Source organism: Microplitis demolitor, chromosome 5 (genome assembly GCF_026212275.2).
Source record: "Microplitis demolitor isolate Queensland-Clemson2020A chromosome 5, iyMicDemo2.1a, whole genome shotgun sequence".
In the NCBI taxonomy this organism is placed as follows: domain Eukaryota; kingdom Metazoa; phylum Arthropoda; class Insecta; order Hymenoptera; family Braconidae; genus Microplitis; species Microplitis demolitor.
Genome location: NC_068549.1, coordinates 14843204 through 14865199, shown reverse-complemented (window position 1 = coordinate 14865199; position 21996 = coordinate 14843204). Strand labels below are relative to the sequence as shown.

At 30.7% G+C, this 21996-nt stretch overlaps 1 protein-coding gene across 3 annotated transcripts; it reads left to right on the top strand.

The window, feature by feature from the left end:
* Window positions 1-11290: 11290 nt before the first annotated feature.
* Window positions 11291-16089, top strand: LOC103574260 (cell division cycle 5-like protein). Of its 3 annotated transcripts, none has more exons than XM_008553672.2 (3): window positions 11291-11494; window positions 13474-13570; window positions 13664-16089. In XM_008553672.2, exons 2-3 carry the CDS (start codon window positions 13526-13528, stop codon window positions 15974-15976), a joined length of 2358 nt encoding a protein of 785 aa, XP_008551894.1. In that variant the 5' UTR covers window positions 11291-11494; window positions 13474-13525; the 3' UTR covers window positions 15977-16089. The 3 variants fall into 3 exon arrangements, with proteins under 3 accessions (XP_008551894.1, XP_053594917.1, XP_008551895.1); XM_053738942.1 differs by lacking the exon at window positions 11291-11494 and adding an exon at window positions 12139-13004; XM_008553673.2 differs by lacking the exon at window positions 11291-11494 and adding an exon at window positions 13049-13165.
* Window positions 16090-21996: the final 5907 nt, after the last annotated feature.

The window sequence follows — 21996 nt, the reverse complement described above, 5'->3', positions numbered from 1 at the left end:
TTCGTTGAATTTTTCGTCAAATTTCCGTCAACTACGGATGTAACTTGACAAAAAACTTGCCGTCAATTTCAAGTGAAACTTTCAATCAACTTAACGTCATTGTCTGACAGGGGTGCCAACTTTTTGTCCTAACAACAAGTTCTTTCGAGTCGAAAAGTATTTCGATTGAATATTATTCCCGGTATAGTTAAGAGTCAAATGATGTTAATAATGACTGTATTTATTTCTAGTGGATGTTTGAGACAGATTTGTATTTAGTCAGTTGCATTTAATGTTGTTTCCTTTAAATACAAATGGCTGATAGTAGCAGTACGAGATGGTGACTTAGTAATGTAAAAAGGTGTCAAATTATGAACAGTTGTACATCGAACAGATGTTATGTATTTGCATACAGTGATTAAGTCAGACATAAAATGTTACATGTGTATTTGTTGCTATCATGAAAAATAGTCACTAATCTATTAAAACAACGATAATTAAATGCACTAGTATTTTATACTTTTTTTAAAATGAGTCAAATTAATTGAGAGCAGTTTGCTTATAATGCCAGTTGAATTTTTGTCTAGCCTTATGTAAGTTTACAATAATTTCGAGTCAGCGATTGTATGTTGCCAACATACTTGGTGGCATCAAAAGTTGTAGCAAGTAGAAGTTTATGCTCGTGCGATTTAGTGGTAGCAGTATATTATACCAAATTAACTTTATACTAGAGTATACGGCGGTACCAACTTTTTTAATTTTTATATCTCTGAAGGTAAAGCAGATCTCGAAAGGTAACTCTAACATTATACGCGGGTAGGGATCGGAATAAGAAAATTTAAATTCATATAAAATTTCTATTAAAACATTTTTTAATAAAAATAAAGACATTAAAATTTACGACTATCATTAAAGATTGTTATTTTGATAACTGTATTTTATATTTTCTTAAAAAATAGATAATTTAACTAACATATTTTTTAATAATTTAACATATTTTATTGTCATAATAAAATTTTTACATTATTTGAAAAATTTAATTATTTACACATAAGTTACAAAACAAAAAACTAATAGTTAATTGAAAAAAAAAAAAAATTTGGAAAATCCAAAAGCGCACGACTCATAATGCTCATTTATTGTTATGAAATAGTAAAATAATAACAAAAAAATGGCGGGAAGTAGGAATAAATTTAAAATTTGTTTTTTTTTTTTAATTATATTAGTAATTTTTTATAATTATAAAGAATTTTCTTAAAATATCTCGATTAATAACGAAAAAAAAAAAATATATATATATATATATATAGATTATTTTATATAAATTTCATAACGACAAGTACAATTAAAAGTTCATATTTTGTTTGATTGGATATTCATTTTTTTTTTTTTGTAATAAATCTTAAATTTAAATGTTCCCGGGCATCTGGAAGGAGATCCCACTGCGTCACAAGTATTAATGCGCATGCGCGACATAGCTACACTGGTAATGAGATGTTAATTAATTAAAATTGATAATAAAAGGCGATAAGACGTTAATTATGATCGAACAAACGAAGATTATGAAAGAACAAACGAAAATGAATATTAATTGATTGATAACAGGAAGAATTGAAATAACGATAAGTTAAGGGGGGCTAAGTTGAGGTTGAAGATTTAATTAATTAATTATAAATAAACAATAAACGAACAAACAACAACAATTGACGGACAATAACAAACAAACGATTAGAGCATTGAAAAATTAAAAAAGTGTGAAAATCAATATTGATGAGGGCCAGCTTCAGCAAGCCTCAATAAGACAATTTATAGATGAATTGAGAAAAATATAGATAATAATTTATTATCATTATTATTGTATTGTTGATGGAATTTAATGGTAGTGCCACGCGATTACTGGTGGTAAGATACAAAATCATTCGTAAAACTTTGTTTATTTTTTCTAATAGAGAAATGTTGAAACTGATTTTGGTCAACATAGAAAAATTTTAAAATAGAAAAATTTTTTCATAGAGTTGTTTTGTCATAGAGATATGCAGAATAGAGAAATATTAAGGAGAATTGTATAGTTATGGAGAAATTTCATAATATAAATATGTTAGCACCTAATTCTATCATATTATAGTAAATTTTCTAGAGACTTTATTTTCATAGAGATATATAGTATCGAGATATTTTGGACATGAATTATTTTAGTATATATTTATATTAAATAGAATAAATTTACTCAGAGATAATTTTATATAGAATTATTTTGCAACATAAATATATTTAATATTGATATTTTCGCATAGAAATCTATTTAAGAGAGATGTATGCTGGTAGAATACTAAAAGTAGAAAAGTAAAAAGTACGCTTGTAACCAGGTACGGTATGAATACTTGGCGCTGATTGTAATTAACGTCTTATCGCCTTTTATCATCAATTTTAATTAATTAACATCTCATTACCAGTGTAGCTATGTCGCGCATGCGCATTAATACTTGTGACGCAGTGGGATCTCCTTCCAGATGCCCGGGAACATTTAAATTTAAGATTTATTACAAAAAAAAAATGAATATCCAATCAAACAAAATATGAACTTTTAATTGTACTTGTCGTTATGAAATTTATATAAAATAATCTATATTGATATTGTGAATAAACTTAATATACAGCATCAATCTGAATAGTTAGTAAATTAGTTATTAATCAATGGAAAATATAAGTGAAAATCTAATTTATCATGCTTTTCAGCGTACGTCTCTACATTCAACGATAGTGCATATATATTGTATTTACTTGTGAAGATTTTATGTCTGCAAACTTTTGGTTGTGTATGTGAAGATTTTCTGTGCGTGCATATTTATATATGTTGAATTTTACAGCAAATTTTCCATTCATTTGTATAAATTAGATTATTTTCAGTTTTGATATCTACTGTAAAAATTAGATATCTCAAAAAACGATTTTTTTTTTTGTTATAATTTTTATAGCCTTATATAATTTATTCTTTGCATAATTTTATTTTTTTTCCTTAATAGGTTCATTTTTGAGTAAATAAAACGAATATTGATTTTTATGGATATATATTTATTACTTAAGTATCACAATTCACAGTATTGTGAAATCAAAATACATTCTAATTTGACTTGAACATCGATAAATATCATGAGACCACATAGATAAGTTTGGAATCATAAGTTTAGACGGAAGCACTGTAATAAATAAAAAAAATTGTTGTCAGTTGACTCTGCGGTTCAGCCCTAAAACTTCCCGCTGCTTTTGAGCTCCTTGAGTTCGAAATCATTGTTGAGAATACATTTTTGAGTTCTTCGAGCTCGAAAATACTTTTGTATACCTTTGATTTTGAAAAATAACGTTTACCATTTTTTCTACAACGATATCTCTCGAACGAATTCACCGATTGAGACGGTTGAGGTGGAAATCGACGCGTTTTATTGAGTTCTAGAGCTAATTAAATTTTTAAATTGATTTATCAAGACGTTTTTGAGAAATTTCAAAAAAACTAAAAAAAAAAACAATTTCTTTTTAATTCTTTCGTTAACGGTTTCTCTTGAACAAATGAACCGATTTCGATGGTTGGGGTAGCATTCGAGGCGGCTTAGAAAGTTTTAGAGCTGATTAGATTTCGGAATCAATCCATCGAGCAAATTAAAAGTTATTCAAAAAAAACATTTTTGAAAAAATTTCATTTTTGAAATATCTCCAAACGTACCATACCGATTTAACTCAAATTTTCAGTGCTTATAATATTTAACAAGCCGCGTCGAATGACACCCTGACGATTAAAATCAGTTTATCCGTTCAAAAGTTACAGAATATTTACATACGTACGTACGTACATACATACATACACTCGGACATCATCTTGAATCTAGTCAGAATAGTTTCCTAGAATCTCAAAATGTCGACATCTGTTGGAATTCCAATTTTCGCGAATCGGGGTGAAAACAATAACCCTGATAGCCAAGTTGGTGAGAAACTGACGAGAAACTTGCAGCGGCAACTGGACACCAAGTTGGCCGCCAACAGTTGGTACCTCCAAAAGTTGATAGACATTTTCTGAGAAAGTTGGTGGCAAAAGTTGTAAATCCAAAAAGTTGACGGTCACTTTCTGAGAAAGTTGGTGGCAAAAGTTGGCAATCATAAGTTGACGGTAAGTTTCCTTTCAATTGTCTCAGAAACTTGCATTCCAGTTGCGGCTCCATACTGGCGCCAACTTTCTGAGAAAGTTGGCGGTAACTTGTAGCCAAAAGTTGCAAAAGCTGAAGTTGTCGATAACTTGTCGTCAAGTTGGTCGGAAACTAATGAATGACCAACGTTTTCATGATCAACTCGTGTTATCAGGGAACTTCCCAAAATTTTATACGCTGCATACACGTCTGGGTGCGAATAGTCTCGTCCTAAAATAAATTGAAATAGTTAATAATGAGAGGCTAAACAAGGATTGTTTGCAAAAAACTGGTAACCATGTTTATTGCATATTAATGTCAATTTAAAAATTCAATTTGACCAAAATGCGGTTAAAATTGAGCAGCAAATTGCTAGCAAGAGTTGAAGATCAAAATTTTCAGTTAACTTTCTGTTAATTTACACCGTGTGTTATGCTCATGTTGTAGTTAGAAAACTGAATAAAGTTGACGTTTATTTGCTATCAATTTCAAAGATAGTCAGCTCGACAGCTCAAACTTGAATCGTTTACCTCCAATTTACGACAGACATTTCACGGTAAAATAATAGCAAATTTTTGCATAAGCACCTTGATTATTTGGATAATAATAATAATCTTAAGGTGTGATTAATGTAGGTTATGGCATCACTATAAATGATGTTTTTATAAAATTATATCTGATAAAGATAGTTCATGACAAATACAATCTTGTATATTCAAAAATGCTTATTCGGTAATTAAAACAATTTTTGAGTGTACAGAAGTATCTGTGTACACAGTACAGATTATTTTAAACTTCTATTCAAATGTCATTATAGACGTAAAATCATTTTGAAATAATTAAAAAATGTAATAGTTGCTGTACTAATTTGTCAATGCTTATGTAAAAATAATTATGTCAATTTTTAATCCGTTTATTAATATAGCAATTATCATAATTACCATCGGATTTTCAATTTTGATTTGGTTTATCGATTATGTTGTCATCGGTTTTTGTGAGTCTATAGAAAAATATTTTCGATTCGTTACTTGTATTTTAATAAAAAAATTAAATTGGAACCTTATTATTAGAAATTTAACTCTTTAATCAATATATTATATTCCTATGGATTTATCAAAATGTTTTGTTGTATTGTATTTTATTTTGTCGAACTGTTCATTAATTTCTCAAGGTAAAAGTTTAATATGTAGTTCTCCTGGCGAAAAAATGAATAGAATTATTTATCTTCAGAACTTTACATATATTAATGAGTTATAGTTACAAACAGACATAATAAGGATCAACATTAGAAATAATCCCATGTTTTGTGGGGATGAAGGATTAAACAATTCTAACCAGTGAATATTTGATATTATTGTGTCAATTGTTCCTTTTATCGATTTTCTTGATTAACTATTTTTTTATTCGAGACTTAATATTTACATAACCTAAAAGTAAGTATTTCCATGTCAACTAAGAATATTAAATTCTTTTCGAACATGAAAAAATATTCTATCTAATATTCATAAAACCATGAATATTTTAGGGCCAGTTTTTCAAACCACATTTATTTGCATCCGGGCTTAAATTAAGTTCCAAATACATTAATAATATTTAGATATACCAGCGATGGTGTGCCTTCAACATCCCATCAATTTTATACCACGCCAAGTAATCTTTACAAATTGATCCTACCGGCATCTGATCCCATCGACAGTCCATTTTAGTTGATAAAAACTTTTGATTATTATTGTGAAAATAATAGACTATTCTCATTATTATTAGCCTAAGATATAAAAACAACTAGAAGAATATATTATCTTGGATCGGTGGAATCAATTGTTAGGGATTAGCTATCATGAAACCACCAGCAATATTAATTTAAACCCGGATAAAAATAAACTTGTACCGAAAACCTGCCCCTTTATTTATAACGATAGTAGGAATTATAGTTCTTATATTTGTGTAAATCTATATATATATATGATTGTAATTGTTCATATGACTTTATTGATACGTAAAAATGATTATGATTATCATGAACTAGAAAATTGTTTCCTCTTATTAAAAGAAACGATTTAAAGCGATTTGAAAAAAAAAATTTTAATACTTTTTAATGCTTTTGAATACTTCCAATACTTTTGAATCATCCTTCTTATGGGCATTCAACATTGCAAATCGTTTCGAACCATTTCTTTTAATCAGGGTCTTTAAGCCATGTTTTGTAGTACCACTGTATCAGAATATATTTTTAACTTCCCGCTAAGAAAATCGATGATTTTCAAAAATTTTGGGTAGTTATTGTTTTCACCCCGATTCGCGAAAATTGGAATTCCAACAGATGTCGACATTTTGAGATTCTAGGAAACTATTCTGACTAGATTCAAGATGATGTCCGAGTGTATGTATGTATGTACGTACGTACGTATGTAAATATTCTGTAACTTTTGAACGGATAAACTGATTTTAATCGTCAGGGTGTCATTCGACGCGGCTTGTTAAATATTATAAGCACTGAAAATTTGAGTTAAATCGGTATGGTACGTTTGGAGATATTTCAAAAATGAAATTTTTTCAAAAATGTTTTTTTTGAATAACTTTTAATTTGCTCGATGGATTGATTCCGAAATCTAATCAGCTCTAAAACTTTCTAAGCCGCCTCGAATGCTACCCCAACCATCGAAATCGGTTCATTTGTTCAAGAGAAACCGTTAACGAAAGAATTAAAAAGAAATTGTTTTTTTTTTTAGTTTTTTTGAAATTTCTCAAAAACGTCTTGATAAATCAATTTAAAAATTTAATTAGCTCTAGAACTCAATAAAACGCGTCGATTTCCACCTCAACCGTCTCAATCGGTGAATTCGTTCGAGAGATATCGTTGTAGAAAAAATGGTAAACGTTATTTTTCAAAATCAAAGGTATACAAAAGTATTTTCGAGCTCGAAGAACTCAAAAATGTATTCTCAACAATGATTTCGAACTCAAGGAGCTCAAAAGCAGCGGGAAGTTTTAGGGCTGAACCGCAGAGTCAACTGACAACAATTTTTTTTATTTATTACAGTGCTTCCGTCTAAACTTATGATTCCAAACTTATCTATGTGGTCTCATGATATTTATCGATGTTCAAGTCAAATTAGAATGTATTTTGATTTCACAATACTGTGAATTGTGATACTTAAGTAATAAATATATATCCATAAAAATCAATATTCGTTTTATTTACTCAAAAATGAACCTATTAAGGAAAAAAAATAAAATTATGCAAAGAATAAATTATATAAGGCTATAAAAATTATAACAAAAAAAAAAATCGTTTTTTGAGATATCTAATTTTTACAGTAGATATCAAAACTGAAAATAATCTAATTTATACAAATGAATGGAAAATTTGCTGTAAAATTCAACATATATAAATATGCACGCACAGAAAATCTTCACATACACAACCAAAAGTTTGCAGACATAAAATCTTCACAAGTAAATACAATATATATGCACTATCGTTGAATGTAGAGACGTACGCTGAAAAGCATGATAAATTAGATTTTCACTTATATTTTCCATTGATTAATAACTAATTTACTAACTATTCAGATTGATGCTGTATATTAAGTTTATTCACAATATCAATATAGATTATTTTATATAAATTTCATAACGACAAGTACAATTAAAAGTTCATATTTTGTTTGATTGGATATTCATTTTTTTTTTTGTAATAAATCTTAAATTTAAATGTTCCCGGGCATCTGGAAGGAGATCCCACTGCGTCACAAGTATTGATGCGCATGCGCGACATAGCTACACTGGTAATGAGATGTTAATTAATTAAAATTGATAATAAAAGGCGATAAGACGTTAATTATGATCGAACAAACGAAGATTATGAAAGAACAAACGAAAATGAATATTAATTGATTGATAACAGGAAGAATTGAAATAACGATAAGTTAAGGGGGGCTAAGTTGAGGTTGAAGATTTAATTAATTAATTATAAATAAACAATAAACGAACAAACAACAACAATCGACGGACAATAACGAACAAACGACGAACAAACGATTGGAGCATTGAAAAATTAAAAAAGTGTGAAAATCAATATTGATGGGGGCCAGCTTCAGCAAGCCCTACTTGCTACAACTTTTGATGCCACCAAGTATGTTGGCAACATACAATCGCTGACTCGAAATTATTGTAAACTTACATAAGGCTAGACAAAAATTCAACTGGCATTATAAGCAAACTGCTCTCAATTAATTTGACTCATTTTAAAAAAAGTATAAAATACTAGTGCATTTAATTATCGTTGTTTTAATAGATTAGTGACTATTTTTTATGATAGCAACAAATACACATGTAACATTTTATGTCTGACTTAATCACTGTATGCAAATACATAACATCTGTTCGATGTACAACTGTTCATAATTTGACACCTTTTTACATTACTAAGTCACCATCTCGTACTGCTACTATCAGCCATTTGTATTTAAAGGAAACAACATTAAATGCAACTGACTAAATACAAATCTGTCTCAAACATCCACTAGAAATAAATACAGTCATTATTAACATCATTTGACTCTTAACTATACCGGGAATAATATTCAATCGAAATACTTTTCGACTCGAAAGAACTTGTTGTTAGGACAAAAAGTTGGCACCCCTGTCAGACAATGACGTTAAGTTGATTGAAAGTTTCACTTGAAATTGACGGCAAGTTTTTTGTCAAGTTACATCCGTAGTTGACGGAAATTTGACGAAAAATTCAACGAAACTTTTGTACAGCAAACTTTTTTTTAAGCAAACTGTACTATTAGAGAAAATTTATGGGTCCGTCCATAACAAACACGGATACATATATGTACTTATTGGAATAGTATCGTATTTTTAGTCAACTGCTGTTAATATAGTTACTAGATAATTTGTGATCTTGCACACTTAATTTGTGGCACCCGTATTAGTATTATCCAGCCAAGCTTACTAGAAACTTTTTCGTTAAGTTCGCCGTAAATGTTTCACTGCAACACTTGTAGAGAAATGTCTGGCTATCAGAGTAATAAATAATTAGAATTCTTAAATTCGGGATTCCGTTAGATGCGGCCCAGCCATAAGTTACCTTTAGATTACAGCAGTAGCTTGTAGATATTTTACAGTTAGGGTGGCTATCAGGGTACCAACTGTTTTTTTTCGTAAAAATTTACCGTTAAATTGAAGAAAAATTAGCCGCAAATTTTTATTTTCAACTTTTTCTGCGAAATTGTCTGCAAATTTCAAGTAATTTCAACATCAAATTAACATCAATTTTGAGCTAAAGTTATTAGGATTGTTATGTCTTCAACGGCATCAGGTGCTTCCATCTGTTAATTAATTAGTGAACTTGAAACACATAAATATTTTAACTTTTATTTGAAATTCATATATTTAGATCTTACAACATTTATAACATCTTATCAATAATTAATCAAGAATTTAAATAATAAATTGTTGTAGCACAAATTTTTATATACATTTAGATTATAAGAAAGTAAGGATAGGCGACAGTAACTAACATTGGATATTTTATTTTAAATAAGAAATCGATAGTCAAATTTTTCCCAGATAAAACTATCGATATATCAATTGTGAATAATAGTACGGGAATTTCAAATATTCTTAAATTAATTTTTACAATAGTATAACAAAAGTTAGAACGATTACTTCACCAAAGAGACGTGACACAGACAGCATTAAAGTCGAAATGACTGCTTTACCACGTTTTTTTGAAAATGTCCTCAAGAAGTCTTATAATGACTTCTAAAAGGTGACGTCATTAAGAACCCTTAATTGAGAGCTCTTGAAGACTATAAATAACATGTCAGTTTTGAGACGTCTAAACGTATTTATTTTTTAACTTCTTTATGAAGTCAAAATTGGGAGCTCCTTAAGACGTCATGGTAAATTCATACTGAAGTCTTATTTGCGAATTCAGAAAAAAAACTATTTGAGAACTCCTTTTGAAGACGTCTTATTGAGTTCGCTAGGTGGCTCATTTGACATCTTGAGAACTTCTTAAAGATTTCTTCAAGATGTTGATAAGACGTCCAAATCATGAATAGGAACTTATTCAGAACTCATCAAGACGTTATTCTGCTATCTGGGAATTAATCTTCCTTTTTGTTCTCTGATTACCTACATGAATAGAATTTTCTAAAAATTATTAAAATATATATACTTCGCCGACAGTAGTTCCTCAGGTTGGATTTGGTTTGTGCATGTATGGATGTCAACTTATTTTACTGAAACGGATAAACATTCTCAGTAGAGAAATTGCGAGACAATATAACTTTCGAGGAAAATGTAAATTCCAAAGCATATTGAAAGTCGATGAAAAAGTAAACAAATATTTTTTTTTCATCAACCTCGAGAAATTTATTTAGCAAAAGATTAATTTTAATCACATTCAATCACCAAAGTATAGACAAATGCCTTAAATAATTAAACTATTCTAAAAATTGAAATTTATTGATTAACAAGTTATAAAACAATATCGATCAAATGTAAAACATAGAACCAAAAATGATGAATTATGAAATTATACGTTCGTTTTATCATTATTGATTATTTTTTTTTAATCATATGATTTACTTGTATTTCAATTCATAGTTGAATAAAACTTATCAATTTTTTTTTTTCACTGTAATTTTTCGACATTTTGGAAAAAAATATCAACGATCGATCAATCGAATGCACAAAATATCGCTTAGATAGTAGTCGATTGTTTGTAAAAACTATCGATAGTTCGATTAATCGATTTCTATCTCCCGTCCCTACCCTAATAGCAGTTTGCTTGAGCAAAAGTTTACTGTACAAAAGTTTCGTTGAATTTTTTGTCAAATTTCCGTCAACTTCGGACTTTGCCATTTTTTACGACAATTTGTATGCAACTTGCTATTGAATTTGACGTAAATTTACTGCCCGAATTAGAATGCAAATTTACTTAAAAATTTGACTAGAAAAAAATTGTCTGCAAATTCGGGCAGCAGATTTCAGTTAATTTCAACATCAAATTACCCGCAATTTCAAGCTAAAGTGGCTATTAAGGTACTCTCTGTGTACTATGTACAAAATATATTTTCCCCTTTCCTTACGCATGCGCAGTTTGAAAGTAATCGGTAGTGGGAACAATTTCCGAGATTCATTTTCTCTTCAGCAAGAGTTTAAGAATAAAAAAAAGAAGGGAAAAAAAAAAAAAGTGAGTGAAACGTATAAAACTTCATATATAAGAGTATAACAATATCATTCGGACTTAAATAATTATTATTTGAATCAAGTTCATTAAAAGTTGTAAACTTGTTATAAAAAAAATATATTTCTGACAGGTAATGATTGATGTTTTGTTTCATGTGTTTGCTCGTTCATTTAGTGATTGAATATTTCATGCTAGTTATCATTTATGGGATTAAATCCTTTCTGACGACGTCCAACGTTTTTATGAGTCTGAAGTTAGCAAACAAACGAAAAATAAAATATTTGACAGCGGATATCTTTTAAACAATTTGAATTATAAACAATTAAACGAATGGGATAGAATTCTACTAAAAAAAAATTAGAAATACTAGCAATTTTTTTTTTTAGCATTATTATCTACTGGCGCCTTCGTTTTTTTTAAATCGAAAAAAAAATTTAGCACGTCATAATTTTTGAACAAATCGTTAAAACAAAAAAAAAATAAGAACACCTCTTCGTTTTTTTATTATCTAGAAGTGCAATTTTTTTATTTTCGAAAATTGCTGTCATATTTTTAAAAAATGATAACAAATTTTTCGAATTTTTTAACTAAGCATATGAGTAAGAAAAATTATTTTAAAGATAAAAAATTAAACATGCTATCTTTTTCTCTTTCCAAGAGCTACGTATGCATGATTTCATGTTTTTTCTATTCTAAATTAAGTGGTCAATATGCTCAGTCAATCGAAATTTTAAGTTTTTAACTCGATACCTCGTTAATGGCGTATTAACAAAATAAGCCCAGGATATTTTTTTGTAGGGGATTTCATGCTCTACAAAAAAGGTTTCTTATGATTTTTTGATAAATCTATCTGTTCAAGTTATGGAAGCTTGAAATCAAATTTATAGTAAATTTCGATGAGTGTGAATGTAGTTAACAATCAACATTTAAAAAATTTTGGAAGAAATAATTAAAATATAAGGACAATAAAAATTAAAAAATATGCATGTATGTAATTGAAAAATTGGAACCCGCATTTTTTTTAATTTCATTATTTTAATTTATTTATTTACTTACTTAAGAGATCGATTGATGTCGAGCAAAACACTATTTTTTTAAGAGCTTGACATTGAAATAGAAATAACTAAAAAAAAATTTTCGAGGTTTATTTGTAGAGAATAAACCGTCTTCAAAATTATTCCATGTCATTTTGTGATAAGTTCGTTAGTTTTGCTGTAAACGTAAAAAGATCTCGAAATTCACTATAAATTTGACTTCAAGCTTCCATACCTTTTGAACAGATAGATTTATCAAAAAATCATAAGAAACCTTTTTTGTAGAGCATGAAATCCCCTACAAAAAAATATCCTGGGCTTATTTTGTTAATACGCAATTAACGAGGTATCGAGTTCAAAACTTAAAATTTCGATTGACTGAGCATATTGACCACTTAATTTAGAATAGAAAAAACATGAAATCATGCATACGTAGCTCTTGGAAAGAGAAAAAGATAGCATGTTTAATTTTTTATCTTTAAAATAATTTTTCTTACTCATATGCTTAGTTAAAAAATTCGAAATATTTGTTATTATTTTTTAAAAATAGACAGCAATTTTCGAAAATAAAAAAATTGCACTTCTAGATAATAAAAAAACGAAGAGGTGTTCTTATTTTTTTTTGTTTTAACGATTTGTTCAAAAATTATGACGTGCTAAATTTTTTTTTCGATTTAAAAAAAACGAAGGCGCCAGTAGATAATAATGCCATCAAGAAAAATTTTGTTTTTGAATAAATCCAAAACAGTGTGCTAAAAAAAAAAATTGCTAGTATTTCTAATTTTTTTTTAGTAGAATTCTATTCCATTCATTTAATTGTTTATAATTCAAATTGTTTAAAAGATATCCGCTGTCAAATATTTTATTTTTCGTTTGTTCGCTAACTTCAGGCTCATGACATTTTTTTGTTTTTATAAATAATTTAAATCCATCAAAAAATTAATTGTTCCTTTTTTTTTTTTACGAATTGTATCTTTTGAACTTTTCCAACTCACATTTATTAACTAATGTAGTGTTTGATATTTAAAAATTTTGTATTTATTTATTTTTTATTGAACTATTAATGTTTATTTAGGTTAAGTATATAACAACTTGTACCCGGTACCAGTAAGCAACTGAAATACAAAATGCCGAGAATAATGATTAAAGGAGGCGTTTGGCGAAACACTGAGGTAGGGAAAAAGTGTACAAAATTAAAAAAAAATTCTAAATATATTAATTTTTTTATTAATAATTGTTTTTTTGTTTTTTTTTTTATTAATTAGGATGAAATCCTCAAAGCCGCTGTCATGAAATATGGAAAAAATCAATGGAGTCGTATTGCATCACTTCTACATCGTAAATCCGCCAAACAATGTAAAGCTCGATGGTTCGAATGGCTTGATCCTAGCATTAAAAAAACCGAGTGGAGCCGTGAAGAAGATGAAAAACTTTTACATTTAGCTAAACTTATGCCCACTCAGTGGCGAACTATTGCTCCTATAATTGGCCGTACAGCAGCTCAGTGTCTAGAAAGATATGAATATCTATTAGATCAAGCCCAAAAGAGGGAAGAAGGTGAGGACGGAATAGATGATCCGAGAAAACTTAAACCTGGTGAAATAGATCCTAATCCTGAAACAAAACCAGCACGGCCTGATCCAAAAGATATGGATGAAGATGAGTTGGAAATGTTGTCAGAAGCTCGTGCTCGGCTGGCCAACACTCAAGGAAAAAAGGCTAAACGTAAAGCTCGAGAAAAACAGCTGGAAGAAGCAAGGCGATTAGCTGCACTTCAGAAAAGACGAGAGTTACGGGCTGCTGGCATTACAGTATCGCAAAAAAATAAACGAAAACGTGGTGTCAATTACAACTCTGAAATACCTTTTGAGAAACGTCCTGCTTTGGGATTTTATGATACCGCAAACGAACACGTTGATCCTCTTGCGGCTGATTTTAGTCACATGAGACAGCAACACTTAGATGGTGAATTGCGAACAGAAAAAGAGGAAATAGAACGCCGCAAAGATAAGCAAAAGCTTAAGCAACGTAAAGAAAATGATATACCCATGGGAATGCTGAATAATGAAGAACCACTACGGAAAAGAAGCAAATTAGTGTTACCTGAGCCTCAAATATCTGATCAGGAACTTCAACAGGTAGTAAAACTCGGACGCGCTTCTGAAATAGGCCGGGAAATCGCTAGTGAGAGTGGAATAGCAGCATCAGAAAGTTTATTAGCAAATTATTCTTTAACTCCAAATGTTCCTGTAACACCACGGACCCCAGCAATTACGGATCGTGTTCTTCAAGAAGCCCAAAATGTTATGGCTTTAACTCATGTTGATACACCTCTTAAAGGTGGACTGAATACTCCTTTAAATAATGTTGATTTTAATAGTGTTGTACCTACCCCTATGGCAATTGCCACTCCAAATACTATTTTAGCAACGCCATTTAGATCACAGCGTAGCGATGGTACACCTCTTAACAACACATTTAGTACACCCGGATCAGCAAGAACACAAAGTAACACCACAAATAGTTCATCAGCTGCACCAATTCGCGATAAATTGAATATTATTTCAAATGATGATCTTGATAATTCTGAAGCTTTAGTATTGCATAAACAACATAAACGACAAATGCAAGCTGACTTTAGTACTGTACCTGTACCTAAAAATGACTATCAAATAGTTATTCCTGAAGAAGAAACGAACAATGAAGAGATTGATAATTCAGATCGTAGTTTCATTGAAGATCAGGCAGATGTTGATTCCCGGAAGCAACAAGAACTATTGGAGCTACGAAAACGAGAGCTCGAAAAAAGATCGCAGGTTATACAAAAAGATTTACCTCGGCCAGTCGAAATAAATATGAATATCTTACGGACATCTACAGATGCTTCATTAACTGATTTCCAACGAGCCGAAGAATTAATCAAGAGAGAAATGATCACTATGATGCAGTATGATGCACTGCAAAATCCCATACAGCCTAACATTAAACGCAATACCGCTTTATCACAAGCACAATTATATTTAGAACAACATCCATATCACGATTTTAATAAAGAAGAGTTAGATAATGCCCGAAAATTATTAGGAGATGAAATGGCAGTAGTACGTGATGGCATGGCACATGGAGATCTTAGTTTAGATGCTTATACAACTGTTTGGGAAGAGTGTCTATCACAAATTCTCTATTTGGAAACCCAAAAACGATATACACGCGCAAATTTGGCATCCAAAAAAGATCGAGTTGAGTCATTTGAGAGGAAACTCGAGGAAAATCGCATACACATGACAGGAGAAGCTAAACGGGCGGCGAAAATGGAAAAAAAACTTAAAATTTTGACTGGTGGATATCAAACTCGGGCTCAAGTTCTAACGAAACAACTTCATGATTTATTAGATCAAATTGAACAGGCACAGCTTGAGCTTTCGACATTTAAATTTTTGAAAACTCAAGAAGAAGCTGCCATTCCACGTCGTATCGATTCCCTGGTGAATGATGTTGATAAACAGGTTGTACGAGAAAAAGCATTGCAAACTAATTTCGCTAATCTCCAAGACCAACTGAAACAACTAGATATATAGGAACAAAAGTAAAAAAAATTTATATTATTTCAATTCTTTATATTCATCTTTAAACCACTTTTTTTTGTAATTCCAATCAAATTTCAATAAAAATTCTAAAAAGTCAAATAAATAATTAATTTTAGCATTCAAAATTCATCATTTTAATTTAATAAATAAGATTTTCGCTAATTTAAGCTTTAAAACATTAACCTAATAAAGGAAACAGTTTCGACAAAGTTGGATCAAATCAACTCCGAAAATTTCTCTTGTAAAAACTAAAAACGATACAGCCCAAGTAACACATGCTTGAGGAAGATCCAGAATCTTTGCTAGTGCCTCGAGCAAAACCCCTAATCACTAGTGTCTTTTTCTACGTATAGGTCTTCTACCTAAGAATATTGAAAATATCTTAGATACGGTGCAGTTGAAAAGTTTCTTGCGCATTTTTTGCACCAATAACTTACGGCAGGTACATACGCATGGCTTGCTCAAAATCTGATCAAGGCTCAAGGACAATTTTGAGCCTTCCCGGGAAAAAATGATCAGACCTGACCATGTCTGTTCATGTATGATCAGGCCTGAAATTAGACATGATCAAGCCTAATCATACCTGTCCATGCCTGTTCATGTCTGTCCGTGCCTGTTCATGTCTGAAGCGTTGAATACGCTCAGGTCTGATCATACCTGTCCATGCCTGCACATGTCTGTCCATGCCTGTTAATGTCTGAAGCGTTAAATACGGTCAGGCCTGATCATACCTGTCCATGTCTGATCAAGCCTGATATATGGGATTAAATTTAAAATCTTAGTTATAATGAAATATAACTAAAATTTCATCTAATAGAATTTCATATAACTATTAATCAATAATTAATAAATCAGATATAAAATTTTGTTGACTAAAAATCTATCATGTATAAGATATAACATTTTTTTGACCAAGAATCTATCACGTATAAGATTTTTATTACTTGAAGTTCATACGAAACTAACTTTTCAAGTCAATCTCTTAGGTCAATGGGTAGCGGGTTAAACTTTCGAGCGCGAGGTCCACGGTTCATATTCTGCACACGCCCGAATTTTTTTTGGTTTTTGATAGAAATAATTATATATAATTGTATAGAGTTATCCATAATTATATATAATTATCTAGGGCCATTTTTTATTTATAATTTTTTTACCCAGATGCGCCTGAACAGACATGAACATACATGATCAGACCTGAACATGTCTGACCAGGCCTGGTCAGGCATGGTCATTTTTCATGCCTGATCAAGCCTGAAGACTCATGCCTGTTCATGTCTGATCATTTTTTCCTGGGTTGAGCAGGTCATGCGCAACTATTTTCAGCTATAGTTTTCCTCCAGAACTGAGTTATACACGGTGGCCATAAACTGGGAAAACCAGGAATATCGAGAATTTGTAACAGGGAACTTTGAATTTTCCGCGCTTAATTGCCGTGATTTTCTATCATGTGCGCGGTCGATATAATCTATTACTGCCCCAGGGTTATCCGGGGTAGAGTGCGACTGTCGTCCCGCGCGGAAATCGTAGGGGCTTGTCTGTCAGTCCCACTTAGTGATAAGTAGGGGTAGCTTAGTTTCCGGAAGTTGCCGAATTCGGTCGAGTGGGTGTACTATTATAAGTGAAGAGACAACCCAGGCTGAGACACACAACCGGACAAGACGCCGAACAACCAAGACGCTCTTCATCAGTCAGGTAATTAATTAATTTTAGACTTAGATTCTTTTGTGGAACCAAGCGATAATTGTATGAACTATTATTGATACCAGGCCGTTAGCCGGTACCTTTGATATCACAATATTAATTATTTGGAAAAGCAGGTGAAGGAGCCAGCACCCCAAAAATAATGGAAAGGACAAGTAATAAAGAGGAAAATAAGACGAGAGACAACCGGAGGACGAGACGAATAAGACGACAACCAGAGAGCCTGACGACAAGAAAAAACACCACAGGATAAAAAAATCAGGTATTAATTAAATTAATTATTTTAGGCCGAAGCCAAAATATTAATTTAATTTACAAATACTTAGACGTTCGTCGAGGTATCCGCGTCTAGGCCCATATTTAATTAATTAGTCGTAAAATTAATTTATTAATAAAAATTAAGCCAGACGGTTGTCTAACCGGGTCCAGGCCCAAATTGCCGGGTGCAGGGCGTTGTCTTAAAATTCCAAGCCGTCGCCGGAGTTATATGCGTCGTAGAAATTTCTAGGCCGATGAGCCAGAATTTTCCATAGTTAGTCCGCGTTGTTATAAATTAAATTATTAATTAAAATAATTAAATTAACTAAATCAATTATTAATTAAAATAATTAATCGGACCAAATTAATAATTAAAGTAAATTAAAAATAAATAAAATTAGTTAATAAAATTATTATAAAATATACTCGGCATACAGAAAAATCTATAAGTAAAAGTCAGAAAAGTTGAGTGTTGAGTCAGGATCAGAATTGAGACTTTATTAACTAAACTTAAAATGTTAATTCTCGTGAAATTGAATCAGTATTATATGAAAGACTAATCGTAGTTGTTATGAAGGAGTCAATTCAAAATTAATTAATTAATAATCATAATTCTTCTCAAAAATTAATTAATTAATTTATTGTGTGGCGGGAAAAGCCATCTTAAATTCAGTGTGTGTGAGAAAAAGTCCAGGGGACTCGAGTGCAGTATGAGTGTAGGAAATAAATTTTAGAATGTGTAATTAGTTAATAAATAATTCGGGAGGTAACCGATTTTAATCATAAGTCCAAAGGTAGTTGGCAATATTTTAATCGAGTGTGTGAGAGTGTGATGCCAAGGTAGTGGCTATGTAGATTAAGTAAATTAAGTCGCCAAAGGTAATTGGTAGGATTTTATTAGGTCAATTGTTATAAGGTAAATGGCCAAAGGTTATAAGGTCAAAAGGTCAATAGTTATAAGGTCTAAATGTTATAAGGTATTAGGTCTAATAGGTATAAGGTATAAGGTATAAGGTCAAAAGTTATAAAATTATAAGGTTTTAATTGGAAGGTTGTGAATTAAATAAAAGTGAATATTATTGTAATAATTAAATCTAAGTTATTTATAAAATTATCCTTCCTCTTCCTTCTCTTACAATTAAATTTCACACCGACCCTGAGCATTAAGAACCGGTTCTGGAAGACCGTTTAATCCTTCCAGTGGCGCCCTTAAAAGGAAATTAAGGACGACCAGAGTAGCAGCACAGCCCTGTTATAAATTATCCGGGAATTTTATGCAACAGCTCGGGAAAAAATGACCAAATCTGATCTGATATGAACAGGCATGAGTCTTCAGGTCTGATCAGATATGAAAAATGACCGGGTCTGACCAGACCTGGACAAGCATGTTCAGGTCTGATCAGGTATGTTCATGTCTGTTCATGCCTATCCGGGTAAAAAAATTATGGATAAAAAATCGCCTTATATAATTATATATATTTATGTATAACTATTACGGTGTTTAAAAAAAAATTTTTTTTTCTTATGTTCTTAAAAGTTAGTCTAACGTATAAAAAAAATCCTCCCAAAAGAGCAGCTGGTAATCTCAATTCTACTAAGAGCTCAATGAATATTCGTTTTCCCATTCCAATCGTATATGAAAAAATTTTTTTATTGTTTTTTAAGAATAAAAGTATTAAAAAAATTTTTGTTCGAAAATCGAAGTTCCTAGTCATGTAAGAAATCAAATACTCTACAAAAAAGCTCCTAAGTGTTTTCTCCGGAGAACTAACAGAAAAAAATCCGGGTGTCGGTTGGCCCTGCGGGCCAGCTCCAAAACTTCCCGCTGTTTTCGAGCTCAAGAAGCTCGAAAATCTTATTGCATGCGATTGTTTTTTTATGAGCTTTTCGAACTCTAACAAGTTACAGTTTATGCTAAAGTTTAAAAGTTTAATAATCGAAAAACATTAATAAACAAGCAGTTTTTTAATTTTAATTTCCGATCATGCTCAATAAAAATAATGTATTGAGGCAGAAATCAATGTCAGTGATCGAAATCAAGATTTAAATGAGTTTTGGCTTAGGTCAGAGCAATAGTATGTAAAATATCCGAGAAAATCAATAAAAACTGTGTTTTTTTCGATTTTTTTTGTTGATAATATGGTTTAAACTAAAGAACAAGTTTGATGACGTTATATGATGATCAAAAGAGACCATAAAGAGGAAAAATTTGTAAGATTTTAGACACATTTTAGTATAGTACATTTGATTTATCTGGAAAAAATAACGTAGAATGTTATTTATTTAACTTTTCAACGCTAATATCATTCGAACTAATTAACCGATTTTGACATTTGAGGTGGCAATAGGCGCGTTTTATTGAATTCTAGAGCTGATTAGAATTTGGAGATGTTTGAAAAAAACCATTTTTTACCATTTCGTTCTCCAACGATATCTCTCGAACAAATTAACCAATTGAGAAGGTTGAGGCGGTATTCGAAGCGTTTTATTGAGTTCTAGAGCTGACTAGATTTTGGCATCGATCGTTCAATTCGTTTCTGAGAAATCAATAAAAAACTAAAAAAAAAATTTTTTTTTTTTTCGTAATTCGCTAATATTTCCGAGTCTACTAGATCCAATGATATGAAATTTTTAGGAAAGTTGATGGCCAACAAGCTCTTTTGATTGCCGCCTTAAACATCGAAATCGATCCATTAGTTAAAAAGTTATAGCCCGTCCGGTAGAAAGATGACACACAGAGCTCTTAAAGATAACATTTTTCTGATCTGACATCCGAAATAGTTATCTCGAAGATAACAAAAAGATATCAGAAAAGCCTCTTACGCGCCATCTGAGGATATCTTTCAGAGCTTAAAATTACATTTTCAATAAGAGCTAAGGCCCAAAACAAGCGGGGCGCTTGTCTACCGGATGGGGAGGTGTTACGTCCCAGCCTGCTCGTCAGATGTCTCTGACTATTTTTAAATACTAATTATTGAGAGACCGATCTGAAACCTAACTAATTAATCAAGATGTATAGTAATAATATAGCAAGTGGCATAATTAATAAGTCACCCTATATTATAGAACATAATCTAATATAATAATATAATATAATACAATAATATAATTTAATATAATAATATAACCAAATATAATAATATAAAATAATTGAATATAAAATAGTATAATATGATTTAGAATATTTAAAATAGATTGCTAAAGTTATTCTTCTCTTAACATTTGTTATGTACAAATGAACGCTGACGCCTCGAGTAAATCCTCGAGACGTGCAGCTGCACAAACATCTATTTTGTTCTAACTTTTGTTCATAGATAAGTGACTCATTTGTTAATAACAAAAACAGAGAAAGTGTGAGAACAGAGAATGAATCATTCGAAAATATTGCTTATCTCGATCCACCCCTCTGTATCGAACGATGCGCGGGCCTGATGCCCAATCGCCTCGTATTGATAAGAGACTTACTCTAGTTTTTCTCGACCAAGAGAAATCACTCTGAAATATAGAATCATTGAGAGCAGTCAGGCTCAATATTAAATACTCAACTTCCTTCTCACACTTTTGAAGTCACTGTTAAGAGTACTTTAAACAAATTTAAAAATTGATTCAATTGTATATTTTCACACCATTCAAAATTATTCTTTTACAATTGAATAAATCGGATTGAGATATAAAATAATATATCATCAAAAAACCAGTTTATTTCAACCACCGAATGGTGACTGTTCAACCCATACTTAATAATTATTTATAATTATATGTAAGTTCTCATTACGTCCAATTCAAATCGACCGCTCAACTACGCCAGCGCCAAAACATTAACCAAGGACGTAACATTCCTTTAGAGCAGAATCAATAAATAATGTTTATAATGATTGGTACTTATAGGTTACAATGACATTAGCCGACGAAAGTTGAGGTTATAATAGTCTCGTAAGGAAGTTATTTCTTTGATGTTCTAGAGACATCCATAAATAGTTATCATTTTGCTAACTTTCAGATTTTTTTTAAATGACCTCAACATAAAGTTATCAAAACGATAGCATTTTTCT